At 39.4% G+C, this 15493-nt stretch overlaps 3 protein-coding genes across 3 annotated transcripts in view; all 3 read left to right on the top strand.

Moving 5' to 3' along the window:
• Window positions 1–332: 332 nt before the first annotated feature.
• On the top strand, window positions 333–1353 carry LOC149051062 (uncharacterized). The gene has a single exon (XM_089197498.1). The coding sequence runs from the start codon at window positions 464–466 to the stop codon at window positions 785–787; it is 324 nt and encodes a 107-aa protein (XP_089053624.1). The 5' UTR covers window positions 333–463; the 3' UTR covers window positions 788–1353.
• An 8692-nt stretch (window positions 1354–10045) lies between these two features.
• On the top strand, window positions 10046–11751 carry LOC149051061 (uncharacterized). The gene is made up of 2 exons (XM_089197495.1): window positions 10046–10956; window positions 11166–11751. The coding sequence occupies exons 1-2, from the start codon at window positions 10621–10623 to the stop codon at window positions 11736–11738; spliced, it is 909 nt and encodes a 302-aa protein (XP_089053621.1). The 5' UTR covers window positions 10046–10620; the 3' UTR covers window positions 11739–11751.
• A 1999-nt stretch (window positions 11752–13750) lies between these two features.
• LOC113669169 (uncharacterized) overlaps window positions 13751–15493 on the top strand; it is a 3493-nt gene continuing 1750 nt past the window's right edge. The window contains exons 1-5 of the mRNA XM_089197501.1: window positions 13751–14570; window positions 14680–14783; window positions 14985–15094; window positions 15286–15359; window positions 15460–15493. The exon at window positions 15460–15493 is cut by the window's right edge and continues 79 nt beyond it. Of these exons, the coding sequence (XP_089053627.1) occupies window positions 13756–14570; window positions 14680–14783; window positions 14985–15094; window positions 15286–15359; window positions 15460–15493 (1137 nt within the window). The 5' untranslated portion in view covers window positions 13751–13755. The remainder of the gene's footprint in view (window positions 14571–14679; window positions 14784–14984; window positions 15095–15285; window positions 15360–15459) is intronic.

The raw sequence follows: 15493 nt of genomic DNA, 5'->3' as shown, positions 1-15493 counted from the left end.
AAATCACTTTCTTGCACAAGAAATATCATCGAATTAATTAACGTCGATGCCGTGACTTGCCGCTTAGATAAATTTCCTTTGTTACAAGATATCCTTTACCTTCACACGGCTAGATTTTCAGATATATGAACAACTTACCTTGATGAAATTTAGGTATCGGTACAAAGCTGTTTGCCTGAACAAGTGAAGATCGAACGTGTAGTAGAAGTTTTCCCGCCACAAAAGGCCTGCGTGTTTCCTTGCTTCCAATCACACTTGAGTCTTCATTTGTACTCGCCAGCGTTAGCTAGGCCCAGTACAATCGGTACAGTGTATATCACAACGAGGCACAATATCAACAGGAGGTCCTTCCAGGTTTAATTTCAATTCCGTTGACGACTCTGTAAACAAAGCATCTGAACGAAGCGATTGTTGTCTGGTTATTTCACAGTTAGTTCAGGGTTAGAGAAAGTAAGCGAAGGAAATGGCAGAAAGACGAGTAAACGATCGTGGACAAAATCAAGATGATAATGCGGTTCCAGCGGCAATTAGAAATAGTAACATGTCCGAAGAATGCATCGTACTGCTGGAGGAATTGATCCGCAGCAACTGGGCTCTGGCGAGCGAAAATGAAAAGCTGCGGCAGCAGCAAGAGTGCAGCAACAAATCAAACTTAGAGGCTCTTCAGCGGATTGAGAACCGTCTTGAAACTGGTGATAATGGAGCCAGAGTCCGTCAGCGCCAAAATAGACAGAAGCGAAGGACGATAGTAGTTCCACCAGCTTGTCGAGTGAGTAGAAAAACTTAACTGATGAGCATATATATGTTCAGGATTTGCTGAATTCAGTTCTGTTTCGTGGAAGATTTGCTTTTATGTTGAGTACGTGTTTGCCGCGCAAATTATATGCATAACTCAATTATTTAGACGGTAATCATTTGGCATAATTATGTGTGGTTACATTTACTTGATAATCCCCTTTACCATAAACAGGTCTACCAGAAAGGTTTTTTCCTCCCTGTTCTTTCAACGAGAATAATCCAGTACGAAAATTCATGTTATTATCTTTTCTCTTGAACCCTTTTGACTTTCCCTGTTTTAATCACACAGACGGGTAAGGTTAATTGTACTTGTGTAAAAAGCGTGGAAGTGGAAATAGGGGAAAGGTCATAAATTGATTGTTGAAATTATTTCAATCTTTTAGAGAGCTGTGAGGAGGATATATAAACTTCTTTTAAAAAAAGACGACTTTGGTGGATTTTATCTTGACGAAGAGTGAGTAACATGTTATTATATTCAAAGATATTTTACTTTATATTGATTAAACCGTGAAATCAGAGTCTAAGCTGCTCCTAGAAATATTGAGATGTTATGTGAATACCTTATTGTTGTTGCTTTTGTCTAAGTGTTAATACTGTTAAAACAGAATACGTGGCTTAATCACGGTGTTTGTTCTTGTCTCAGAGTAAATTCTGATAACTATGGAATTTTTGAGCGCACAGTAGAGCACGTTGTACATCAACAGGGAGGACCTGAAAAGTGTCCCTGGACAAAGGATATCATTGAAGCTAGCTATCAATAATCATAGCACATGCATTTAACTTTCATTGGGGTGTCATTATGATTTTTAGCAGGTGGGCATAAATATTTGGCACTTAAGCGTATTGATGTATATCTCTTTTAAAACAAGTTGAGTTTCACTGAAGGCCTTGGCTTAAAAACATCCAGACAAAATTGCGCTCACAGTTGGTCGATTTGTCTAGAGCCCAGTCCTTAAAGATACCCCTGCTTTTAGTCTGTAACATCAGTTAGTGTCTTTAACCACTTTTCCCTCAACAAAAATTTCATCATAGAACTAGCATTCAGTAACACAGTTAGATATCATGCAACTTCTAATGAGCACCCTCCTTATATGTTTCAAATTTAGGACAAGAGGAAGGGTATATTTTTAATTTTTTCCTAATTTACATAATAACTTTCTCAAATGTTGCAGAAATTTAAATATGTTGCAAACTAGAACTTTCAGGTTAATTTCTTGTCTCTGAAACATTAAGTTCAGTGTAAATCCTCAACAAAGCTTACTGCACACCTTAGCAATGAATCACCAAGGACATACTGCAAATTTATATAACTTGGCAAATATTCCTATGCGGCCAGCCATAAATGATTATAAATTTGAACATTGTCATTTATTTATATGGGAATCTTTTTATAATCAACTTCTCATGGCATTTTGATAATTATTTCTTTGAACAGCTGCTCTACAAAGATATTTTAAAACGTGCCTAGAAACACATAAGCTGAAGAGCAGTAATCGCTGAGGCACATAAACAAAAAACAAGAAAGAGTGGTTGCCAAAGAGAGGTATTTATTGGGATACTATTTTAACAATTTACTTTTCACATACCCTGCTGTTTCCCACTGAATGCGTTTTTTTTTGCCACTTCAAAATTGGATGGCTTAGCGTATAGACACTTTTAAGGGACTGTGTCCTGTCAAAATTGTTTTGTGCCTATGAGAGCAATTGTTAAATGAATTATGTATTCTAGTCTGTATCTAGAGCCTTCCTTACAAAGAAAATCTTTGTAAAGTAAATTTGGTAATTGTATAATATTATTTTAAAGATGGACCTGAAGTTGAGGAAAAGAATGAAAAATATTAATATGTGATTTGAGATAAATGATAGCTTGTATGGACCATTTGATGAAAAATAAAGGACAAGGAGACTCTATAGTATAACATGCTTAAGAATTCCATTCTTACACTGTGTGCACATGCATATAAAGAGAAATTAGTAATTTGGATCATATTTTCCATTTGAGGTCTTATAATACCCTTCTCATGCTTGTTGCATATTTTTTTTTCAGAAGTTAATGAGACGAACTACAGCCCTGGAGCTGGTCAACTGGGCTGACCAGCATGAAAAGGGGAGAGTGGCGGAGGTTCTTGTGATGGAGGCGATGAGCAGTGAAGAAAGCTGTTACGAGGATGATAATATAAATAACTCAAAATTAACAAAATACTCTGTCCATCGCCTTCAATGGGAGAGTAGAAGAATGAAAAAATAAAAAAAAAACTTGATAAGGCCTATATGAAAAAACTCACTTCAAGAGCTAAGGAGAAAATCCTACCCAGAGTTGATGGGCAACCTTCTCTGAGATGCCCACCGACTGAAAATTTTCCAGGGTGGGCAATAAGGCAGTAAAAAAAAATTGTTTTATCAATTTAAGGTGACAAATTGATTGTTAAAAAAGGTATTCATCAGCCATGTCTAGAATGAAGGTCTTTTACATGCCTGCGAGAGACTTCTTTTTCATTGAATATGTTAATTAGCAATTTTAATGGTCTCATTATCTAAAGTAAGTAATTGTGAATTCTTCAATTTTATATTTAATTTCCTCCATATGAGATACTTTTTTTTCCATATTGATGTACAGGTCAGCAAATAATTGATAGCTATCGCAAATTTAACCCATTGACTCCTACGTGTAACACGTGCCTACCCAAAAGTTAAAATTTTGGAGAAACCGGAAAAGTAAACACAATGCGCAGTAAAGTTTGACAAATCTTTTTTTCCCAAAAACAAGCTCACGTGAAAGAAGACCATTTAAATAACTTACTATCAACGAGGAAAGCAATAGATGCATATTAAGTTTTTACTCTAAAATCAAGATAAAAGATAAAAATCAGTAAATTTTTGCGCACGTGTGCAAAAAAAGTATGCGGATTGGATTTCAAAGTGAATTTGCAAATTCATCAGTGTGTGGAGAGATCTCATGTTACATGGAAATTATAAATGAGGAGAAAGACAAAACTGACCAAGGAACGTTTCGGGAAGAAAGCTTTATTCAAAACAGTTCTTGATTTTCTGTTAGAACCGAAAAACGTACGAATTTCTTACGTGTGCGAAACCCACGAAGTAGAATTCATCATGCTTAGATCGATGTTTACTTGACTTCACGGCTAGAATATTGCGCAGCGTTGTGTTGAAAATACTGAAAGTTCTACGTTTTAACACAAAATCTTCTATTAAACAATACTTTTTGGACATCTCATTACTCAAACGTGATATTTACCGTGCCTTTGAATCTTCATAATGTCTCTTGGCCTCGCTTGAAGTCCGATAGTTTGGTTTTCGCTTTACGGCCCTAATTCGCATCGCTCTAGAGAATTGTAGTGTTGTCGACTCGAAAGCTTATTTTGTCGCCTTTAAGACCGTGATGTCCATTATTTTTCGAGCAGATTATTCTATAGCATTTTTCCTTTTCATTCTGTGTTCCAGAAGGTCTAAAGTGGTGGGAAAGGAACAGAAAATCCGACTTGAAAATATTGAAAGTCGGCCGCGCGTACGCCATTTCTTTGTAGTTGATCATTTCTTGTGAACGCATAAAATGACGCCTCTGTACTACCCCCTAAAGTTATCAAAATAACTGCGCAAAAAACGGATTCTGATTGGTTTATAGATCCTCTAACAACAGAGGAAGTTTGGAGACAAAATTCTGCTTAGTTGGGGAGATAGGGGGGAAAGCGTCTCTCGCGCAAGTCCCCCACGCGGCACGGGCGGTTACGGGCGGTTCAGGTGTCAATGGGTTAAATTGATTTAGAAAAATATACTGATTTTTTAGATTGATAGGTTGAACTTATTTTTTATTGTTAGTATCAGTTCAAATTGCATTTCTTAGTGGCTGGATTTGAGAGTGAAATTTGTGAATTAATAGCTTTTTGTGTAGTGTGTTGCTACAGCTAGTTATATTCTGTAGTTCTTATATTTCTATAGTGATAAAGATTCTATTCTATTCTATTCTATATAGATGACTGAGATCATATGAATTATACATTAATGAAAGAGAAACAATCTTAATAAAGTATGACAATTAGTAATTCAAACATTTGGATGTCTCTTTTTTAATTATGTATGTGCCTCAAATGAGATATCCTCAGCTTTATTGTGGGTTTACTCTATCTCAGGGGAGGAAGTGAGTTTTGAACGAAACTATTTCATCACTGCAATTTCAAACATTCTGTAATTACTTGCATGTGTGATGTCTCTTTTTCTAACAATTTAGAAGTTTCCCAAAATATTATAAGTTATTATAATATAAATGTGGGTGTGATTAAGCAAATCAAAAGTCAATTTAAGGTGAAAACTACAGCTTTTAGAGGCACTTAAAGGTCACTAAATGATGAATTTTAACAAAACTTGAAATTTAAGAGGACCTGAAAGTACAACTAAAGATGAATTACAACAAAACCTGCAACTTTAAGTAGTACTTAAAGGGAAACAATCGATTAAAGAAACCTTTAAGTTGCCTTTACAAGTAGAAGTATTGGCAATTAAAGACGAGTTTACGAGAATTAGGAGGATTCTTAAAGTCAATTAAATGGTTATTTAGGTTTACTTTCATGTGATCCTAAAGTGTTCATGAAATGGTTCATAAGGAGACTTTAATTGACTTCTGAAAGTTCAATTAAAGATTCATTTCAGAACTTTTGCATGTCACCTAAAGATGTCTTAAATACTTCTAATGTTAACCTTTAAGTTACCTTAAAGGAAACTTAATTTAGTCATTTCATCCTGTGTTTGAGATCAACATCGACATCTTCAAAATTGATTCCACTATCCACTTGTTTCTGGACTTCTGCGGAATACCACGTCGCGAACTTGTTCTTGCAAAACTTCTTGGCCTGTCCATTAACCGTTAGATCCAAGGGTTGAAAAAAATGTGTCATGTTAGCTGGGACAGAAATGACTTCTATATTCAGCGAGGAGAGCTTCGAGCAAACCTGCGTTTTCTGACCTCTAAAGACATCCCAGATAAGAAGCGCTTTTTGAGATCGTGGAAGGCCAAGTTCCTTGCGTTTCTTTACCACGTAAGGATTGATTACAGAATCAATAAGGCCTATTGTTTCTGCCTCGTTTGAATAGTGCTTTGGGTTTTGGCTGACACAAAAGCTCTTGGGAAAACTAAAGTTCCGAGGAAGGCTAGCCTTAGTTTTACCCTGGTATATAATTTGCAACGGAGAAATTCGCCAGACAAAGAAATCACAAATGTTAGAGTGATGTTACGCTTATCTGTCAAACCCTTGATTGGTACAGACTGAGAGTTTGTTGCTGCCATGGTCATTCGACCCACTGATACGTAAGAACTCGGTGTTTGATCAGCATTAAGAATAAGTTCTGGTGGAATATTGTGTTGCTTGATGCAATTGTCAATGTCCGACAGGTAAGTGAGCTTGCATTCGTCGTAAACTCCTCTTGGAATTGATGGCTTGGTTGTTGTGCCTGCTCGAGAAGGAACGGTGGTCGCCCACGTTTCTGCGTTTCAAGGGACGTAACCAGTTGAACGTTTCCTTGTCTTGTTTGCGCAGAAAGTTCCTCTCGAAATGCCTTTTTAAAGGCACGCACTGTGCTTTCTTTTAAGCCTGGAAATTCTTCAATAAAGCGTTTTAGGGTTTTTTTGTTGCCATTTTCATTTGCGAATTTCCCAATTTTTACGCGATCCTCGCCGCTGTATTGAAAATATTTTCCCCTATTTCTCTTAGGATGTTGATTTGGTTGCGAAATCTCGGCGGGTCTTGAAAGGTTTACAACTGCGGCCGCGGTTTCCCTGTGTTCAACCACTCCTAAATTTGTATCCTCCTGCCTCGGTATATGTGATTCAAGTATTTCTACCTCCACCGAATCTTCAGGCGAAGGTTCTTCTCTACTGAGAGAGAAGCCGAACTGAAACAAAGACATGTAATGGTAGTAGACGAACGCTCATGTGTAATTTCTACAGAAAACACGTGTAGTTGTAGAATACTGTAAATGCACAATGATTTCACGTGGTCGGCAGGGATATGTGATCGTCAGCTGTCAAAAAACCAGAAATACCTTAGATGTTTAAACATTGAACCCTGCTAGAGTAAGACACTTTGATTTTGGTGATGGCTTCAGTTTCTGGTACTCTCCAATATTCCTTTCCCTGCGGCCTGAGAGGCTTTCACGTTTATAAAGAGATTTGGAAACCTAAGGTTGGAGACGTTCTTTCCTGCATCCATGAAAGAAACAACAAACACGATCGATACGCAATAGCTGCGACAAAATTGCTTCCTGGACGACTATCGAATGTAACACTCGGTCATTTACGACGTGAAATCAGTCGCTTTACAAGATTTCTTATTTCAAGAGGCGCAGATGTCTTCGTGACAGTAAAAGACGCACACTTTCGACGATCGCCACTCATACAAGGAGACTTGGAGATTCCAGTAGAGGCGACAGTAAGAATGGAGGCGCATCTACGAAGAACGTTGAAGCAATTGAAAGGTTCAAACAACTGGTAGAACAGCATTACAAGGAGCCAGTGAATGGACAGTTTGAGGACTGTGCAAAAGATGTGCTGCCTGATCATGAAGAGGAGACTGAAAGCAGTAGTGATGAAGAGGACCAGAACATTACTTCAGAATAGTTATTGTTATGAACGTTTATAGTGTAATAAAGTCACTTTTTAAATTGTCGACATATAGTGAGTCACTTAATTTTCGCGTCATGTTATTCTCGCGACATTTAATTTTCGCGTCACTTAATTTTCGCAATTTTTTTTCAAATCGCGAAATTCGCGAAATTAACATGTCATGTAATAAGGTAGAGAAGAAATTAACCCTTATCGTGCGGCTCCCGGAATATTTCGGGCGCACGTGTTCGTCCATGTGGACGGGTCCCGGAATATTCCGGGTTTCCGAACATCATTGTTTTAGAGGCGTAGAAGTTCGGAATATGTCGGGCTTTGGTAGGTTTACGGTCATGGGCCTACCAAAGGGACATAAATTAAGCATCCGACAGAGTTCCGAAGATCCGAGTAGAATAAAAGAATTAATTAGCATGAAATTAATATTGTTGCGCGGTAAAACTGATAAACAAAGATGGCGGCCAATATTATATTTGTTGATGAAGGAACTATCGATGAAGTTGTTGGTGGAGAGGATAGCGATTTTGATGAAAACACGGATAATTCTGAAAGCAGCGAAGAAGAAGATGGCAGAAGTGAAGAAGACAGTGATGGCGAGGAGGAGAGCGAAGAAGAAACCGAAGACAACTGGGTCCTTGGCGATCAAATCCCGCGAAGGCTTGACTTCACAGCTGATTGAGGGTTGAATGTGGAGCTTCCTGACAATCCATCATTCTCTGACTACTTTCATCTCCTCTTTCCTGAAAACCTATTTGATGAGATTGCATCCCAAACAAATAAATATGCAAGGGAAACAATCGCATCTTTACAGCGAAGAGATCGTTTACCTCAGCACTCGAGGTTTAGAAATTGGCCTGAGGATGGTGTGACATCTGGTGAGATGAAAGCTTTTCTTGCCATGATTACTGCGATGGGCCTGGTGAATCAAGAAAATATCCAGGATTTCTGGTCCACCGACGAGGTTTTATCTACTCCCTTTTTCCCTCAAATTATGTCAAGAGACAAATTTATGAACATTTTAACATTTTTTCACTTGTGCAATAATGATAATTATATTCCTCGAGGACAGGAAGGGTATAACCCAGTAAACAAGCTTGGCACTATATAAAGTGTTGTCACTGGGAATTTTTCAGATGTCTGGAAGCCAGGCAAAAATATCTGCATAGATGAGGGAATGATTCCATTCAGAGGAAAAGTGCACTTCAAAGTGTACAATCCAGACAAGCCAGATAAGTATGGTGTAAAGTCATACCAGTTGTGTGACTCAAGTAATGGCTATTGTTGTAGGTTTGAAATTTACACTGGTGTAAACCAAGAACCACCCAGTGCTAAAGGCAAAACATATGACTTAGTCATGAGGCTCATGCAACCTTATTTGAATGTGGGTAGGTGTTTGTATGTTGACAACTACTACACATCACCTACTTTATTTGCTGAGCTCTATAGGCAGAACACTGGGGCCTGTGGAACAGCCCGCTACAGGAAAGGTATTCCCCAGGAATTTAAAAGGGCGCAAGTGAAAAAAAAAGGTGACAAGTTTGTTATGAATAATGGAACTTTGCTGGCTGTTAAATTTAAGGACCGCAGAGTTTTCCAGATGCTGTCATCTGTTCACTCCATTGCAGATGTAGAAGTTGGCCGAAATCACCCTGGAACTGGGCGCCCAATCACTAAACCCGAGATTGTACATGACTACAACAAGTTCATGGGGGCAGTTGACAGGTGTGATCAGATGGTGGCCTATTCCTGCTTCAGGCGACGCACCATGAAATGGTGGAAGAAAGTGTTCTTCCATCTGTTTTCCTTAAGCATCCTGAATGCTTACATCCTCTACAAACATAGAACCCAGTCACCTGTACTGCAAAGGACCTTTCGAAGGGAGCTTGTGAAGGAGCTTGTTAGGAATTCTGGCATCTCCCATTCTCTCACTCCAAGAGGCCGCCCAAGGAGGTCAGCTGAAGGCTTAACCCGCCTCCAAGTTGGAGGTCACTTCCCAGAGAAAATACTGGGTACTGGGAAGAAGTCCAACAGCACCCGGGCATGTGTGGTTTGCTTTCCTGCCCAAAAGAAGATTCTGAAAAGGACAGGAGATAAAAGGAAGAGGCCAGGGAAGGAGTCTAGCTTTCAGTGCAGTGTCTGTAAAGTAGCACTCTGTATGCAAGACTGCTTCCAGTTGTACCACACTGTTGAGGACTATGTTGCTGCTTACATTCGAAGACATGATGCCAATAATGACAATGTGGATGCTGAAACCAATTGATTAACTGATCATAGCCATTATTCATCTTTTTTTTGGTTTTGTTTGGTTTTGAAGTCAATTCAAACACAGAAATAGATAAATTTAGACCAATTAGACCCATACAACTGAGCTGACTGTTTTGAACTAATTCAAAACCAAACAATGTAAATAAATTCCTAATTTGATTACGTGTTGACTAGACAAATATGCAATTTTGCTACTATTTTGAGAAAAAAAAATGCTCTCACAGTCACAGGAATTGTTTTATCAAGTTGTTGGACTAGGACTTAACTCTGGTTGCCATTTTAGGCTGGTACAGATAATTTTTGGAAGAAATTAATATGTGTTATTTGTTAATGTATAACTTTTGTCAAAAACATGATTTCATAGCTAAATTTTAAAAGCAACTTAGGTTCAAAATTTATTATAATAGAATAATCAAAAAGGAAATTTATTAAGCTTTAATTTGATATATAGGTTGTTGGGATTTGATGAAAAGTAAAGCTTTCAATGCTGTTGAAAGGATCAACTGTCGTGCATGAGTGCGTTTCTAAAAATAAAGTCAGTTTAAGGGATTGTAACCTGAACTCAAAGTCAGCATGATAAGGGTTAAAGGAACTTAGGCAGGGGTCGCACTAGTGCTTTTGGTGTTTACATTGGACATAAAATCTGTCATCGTATGCTTGCGACAAGTGCGACCCTTTTGTCGCGCCCAGACATAACTATGTCCGAAGGACCTAAAGATCAAACAAGCTGATGTCCCGCCTCAAAGCAGGTCATATCTTGGCCTTAAAATAACAATTTTTTGTTTTTCTTCTGTCGTCAACGTCAATCAAATCTGAAATACGGGCAAAAATTGGAGTTTTGCAATTCTGCAAAGACAACACGTGTGCACTGCTAGCTACAGCTATCGGGTTAAAATTTTAGTCACCGGTTTTCTCTTCAAACGTTTTATTATGGCGAATTTCATCCCATACCAGTTTACGAATTTACGTTATTCACCTGGTTATTCGCAGTATGGGGATGGATTGTTCGCACCCTTTGGCTCGCAGATTTTTCCCCAAGACTCGCAGCCATCGACTTCGACCTCGAGCTCGCAGCCGTCTTTTGACCAGGCTTTTGAACATCGCCAACCAATCCAGCCATCACCAGTCCCTTCAGCTGCCTCAGGTGAAGCAAAGAAGTCCAATCAAAGGGAGAGATGGAGTTTCGACGACGAAAAAGTTCTATTGCAGCTTTGGGCTGACAATATTGAAAAAGTGGAAAGCAAAGATAGCCACAAAGCCTGGGAGGTATAAGGTATAATCTTTATTTAAGCACGAAACAATTCATCAGCAATTACATTAACTAAAACTATTTAAAAATTAAAACACTAACTAATAACTGAAAGCTGTTTTCCGTGAATGCCGTGCGTTATAGAGTGGCATTGATCTTGCGTTTAAATAACCCCAGAGACTCTGTGTTCCTTATATCACATGGAAGACTATTCCATAATGTGGAGGAAATTTGCAAGGCGCTGAATGAAAGACAAGGCCTAAAGAAAAACGTCGACCAGTGCCAGCGCAAAGTTAAGCATTTGAAGAACCAGTACAAAGAAAAGAAGGACTGGAATCGTCGGCAAAGTGGGGGAAATTTGCGCAAAAGTTCTCATTACGACATAATTGATTCTGTCCTTGGCTGCCATGATATCATCACGTGTAACAACGTGGAGCAAGCTGGCACGCAGGCCGCAGAAAACAGTGGAAGCTCACCAAATAGTCCAGAAACAAGTGCTGCTGAAGCGTCAAGCAGTTCCAGTTCGGCTGGTCGCACCACCCCTACAACCGCTGGTAGTTCAGTGGCAAGAAAACGCGAAAGAAAAAAAGTAAAGGGTCAAAAGCGGCCTGCTCGCGTGCACGACAGCGACAGCGAAGATGATACAATTGACGAAGCCATCAAAAAGCTTGCCACTGAAGGGGAACAAATGGCTAGTTTTATGGAGCGGATGCAAGATTCGCAAGGACAGCAAATTCAGCTCATGTCCCAACTTGTTGGCTGTTTTAATAAGTATATGGAAAATAATAAAAAGGAATGAACTGAATGAACTGTCTGAATAATGAATTGAACACACAAACTATTATTTTGTTACTGTTAACCCCTGGGGGACGAACTACGGCCAGAGCCGTAGAAAATTACATCACCCTATTTTTGTTCCTATTTAAAGCAAGCCTGTGGGGAACTGAGGCTATTTATGTATTAAACCGCTGGATAACAAAATGAGGCTCATTTTCAGCGAAAAGAGCTCTTCGAAACATCGAAATACGAATTTTCCGGAATTTTTTACTCCAGTTGTTGATTATATCGCGTCTGCCATTTAAATATGGCGTCGCCAAAACATTAGTAAGACATCTGTTTGCGAAAAAGATCGAAATGGCGGCTGCAGAATCGATGGGATTAACTTTTGTGGACGAAGATGACTTGCCTGTAGCATTTCTGCGAATCGCCCACGTGGATTCTGACCATGAAGCGCCTTCCAATGTCGATAGCAGCGATGAAGAGGAAAATAGCGATGAAGAGGAACGGGAAAGTGAAGGATAAATTGAAAACAGCGATGACGAGGAGCAAAACTACTCCAATATGAGATGGACATCTACTATACAACCCCCAGAAGGCATAGATTTTCGCGAAGAGGTTGGTTTGAGGGTAGAAATGGACAATAACAGTAATTGTTTAGATTACTTCCAACTTCTGTTTACTGACGATGTTTAACAGCTGATTATTCGCGAGACCAAACGGTTTGAGCATCAAAAACGGCAGCTTGAGGACAATTCCCTGGGTGATCTCCACGATTTTACCCTTCCAGAGCTAAAGGCTTGGCTTGGGCTCACATTGGCAATGGGTCTTGTCAAAAAAAGCAATTTGAAAGCTTACTGGTCAACTGATTCGGTCACCAAAACTCCACTGTTTTCTAGCACCATGTCAAGAGACCGCTACCTTCACATTCTGAGATATCTCCACTTTGTAAATAATTGCAATGCCCCAGACCAGACAGATCCCAACAGGGATAAACTGTGGAAAATTAGACCATTTTTAGATGCTCTTGTGCCCAGATTTACAGCTGTATATGCACCTTCTCAGAATTTATCTCTTGATGAGACATTGATCAAATTCAAGGGCCGTGTTCACTTCAGACAATTTTTGCCTTTGAAGAGAAGCAGATTGGGGATCAAAGGTTTTGTTATAGCAGATTCAGCATCTGGCTATGTACTTGGTACTTCTATTTACACTGGAAAAGAGTGTCCAGCAGCAAGCAAGGATTTGGCTAAGCGAGTTGTTCTAAAGCTAACAGAGCCTTATTTCAACAAAGGTTACAAATTGTTTGTTGACAACTGGTATACCAGTGTACCACTCTTTCTAGAACTGGAAAAAAAGGGAATTAGAGCCTGTGGAACAGTGAGGGGAAATAGAAAGTACCTACCTCAGGACATTGTTGACCAGCAATGCGAGCAGGTCAAAAGCCTTGTCAGGGGAGAATCGCTTTTCCGTCAAAGTGGCAACCTCATCTGTGTGACATGGAAGGACCGAAAGCTGGTACATTTACTCTCAACTCTCCCTGAGGGTTTGGGAATCGGACAGATAGAGAGAAGGGTGAAAACACGAGGACAATGGCAAAGGCAGAACATTGCACAGCCACAGTTGATTAACCTGTACAACTCCCATATGGGAGGAGTTGATTTGGGTGATCAACGCATAGCAACTTCCTGCAGGCTTATGAAAGGAAATATTTGGTATTACAAAATTTTCTTTCATATGCTTGAAGTTGCTGTGTTGAATGCCCACATCATGTATAGAAGAGCTGGCCATCCCAGAGTCACCCTTGTCAAATTCAAAGAGAATCTTGTGCGGGAACTGATAGGATAGACACTCGTACAGTTGTCTTTTCAAAATTCGCGCCGTATAACTTCGGCTTATGTCCCAAGCCCCTAATACACATTGGTTCTCCGAGCCTTCAGATTATTCTCATTGAAACTAGCGGATTCATGAAACATTCTATGCGCAATGCTCAGACTATTATTATTTGTGACAATACTCTGTGACAAAACCTCTAAAGTATGGATGATTTCGCAAGTAAGTGCGATTTTGAGACAGAATTTCACAACTCTAGTTCAGTTTGGCGAAAAGTCTTGGCTGTCGCTGCTCGAAAGATATTTTTGTTGAGAAATTTAATCGTTATGGCTGAGGGAAATAACCCATCTGTACCCAAGAAAAAGCGTCCAACGGATCAAGGTCCTCAGTTCTTGTTCAACATAGAAGTTCCTCGAACTCAGGAGAGCAGACTTCTCGGCATCAAAGACCGCATAAAGATGGCCAGAGGCTCGTTGAATCTCACAAAAGCGACCACAAGCACACAGAATGCAGATTTAATGGAAGCTCTTCTGTTAGCTTTTGAGGAGAAAATTGAGAGGAAACGAATGACATCGAGCGATCTGAGCTTATCATCAACGGGAAGTCCGAACTCCTCTCTCCTCTCTACACCATCCACAACTGCACGGTTTTCGATTCCTTCAGCTTCTTCTACTCCATCTTCGCGTATTTCTTTGCCTTTCAGTGATCCTTTTTCTCCAATTTCTCTTCCACAAGCAGAACGTACGCCACAAAGAATGCAAATCACTGCATCTTCAGCAGAGAACGACTCCATATATCTCTGCAGCGAAGAATCTCTGCGAACTCTGTTTTCTTTTTTCTGTAATACGCTATCGACATCATGTTGTTATTGTGGAAAACCCCTCGATTGCGAATCACTTGTCTTCAATCGACAGAGTCATGTAGTGTCAGTGACAATTTCATGCGTTGGTGGAGATTCTTTCAAGTGGCTCTCCTCCCCCATCATGGGAGGATCTCCTCCAAAGTACTATGTAAATTTGAGGTGAGCACTCTTTCATTTTTTGCTCGAAATTTACTGAAATTTATTATCTCGGTATTTTAGAGTTTTTGTTTTTTGTAACTGGTCACTTATCTGTCTCTCTTTTTCATAGATTGATTCATGGAGTATTGTCCTGTGGCTTGACAGAGACACAATACACAAGTTTCTGTCAAGCAGCCAACATCGGGTCAGAGGGAGAAAAGACCTTCGACACAGGTTAGCAATGCACATTCTCAGATGCTCTGAAAATCATGTAGTCTTTCTCCTTGCAAGGAGAAGGCAGTCAACAGCAGTTTACAGGTTGTTAAATCATGAATATTCTATCAAGATAGCTCAAACTGACTGAACTGTTCCTTCTTTGGTTTCTGCCCTACCAGATGCATTCTAAAATACTTCTATTTTTAATCACTTCAACAGTCTTGAAAAAGCTTGGTTACTTGACAGTCGTGAAGAGGGTTTCCAATGAGTCGATGTTGGCTGCTCAAGAACAAGTGAAGAGTAACCCTGCATATGCTGTGAATGGAGAGGTACAAGTAGTCATTTTAACTTCATTTTGTCTTTAGCCACATACTCATACACCTGCCGTACTCGGAGTATATTATGTAGACTGGCACGTACAAAGATATAAAATCTTATATCAGATTGTAAACCTTGAAAATATCTGTGAGTAGAGAAATGTGACCATTTTTATGTTTTGATTTCTACCATTTTCCTGCAGTGTGTTATAACAGATGCAAGGCATGATTCCAGTCGATCAGCAGCACACACAACAGTGTCAGCCCTTTCTTTCTCGTAAGATGCTTTCTACTCGATTTCTTTGTATGATATGTTGAACCTCTATTATGTTCAACACCATTCCTAAAATCATTTCATTTGCACTGATTATCTTTAGGACCAAAAAGGTGTTAGCAGTTGTCAACTGGAGT

This window comes from Pocillopora damicornis, chromosome 2 (assembly GCF_964200805.1).
Source record: "Pocillopora damicornis chromosome 2, jaPocDami1.2, whole genome shotgun sequence".
In the NCBI taxonomy this organism is placed as follows: Eukaryota; Metazoa; Cnidaria; class Anthozoa; order Scleractinia; family Pocilloporidae; genus Pocillopora; species Pocillopora damicornis.
This window is presented reverse-complemented; position numbering and strand designations above follow the sequence as displayed.

What these genes read in the sequence shown, in the direction of transcription:
- LOC149051062 (XM_089197498.1), top strand. Translation starts at nt 464, where the DNA reads ATGGCAGAAAGACGAGTAAACGATCGTGGACAAAATCAAGATGATAAT.
- LOC149051061 (XM_089197495.1), top strand. Translation starts at nt 10,621, where the DNA reads ATGGCGAATTTCATCCCATACCAGTTTACGAATTTACGTTATTCACCT. An exon ending in ATAGCCACAAAGCCTGGGAG is followed by an intron (nt 10,957 to 11,165) that starts GTATAAGGTATA and finishes CATAATGTGGAG; the next exon opens with GAAATTTGCAAGGCGCTGAA.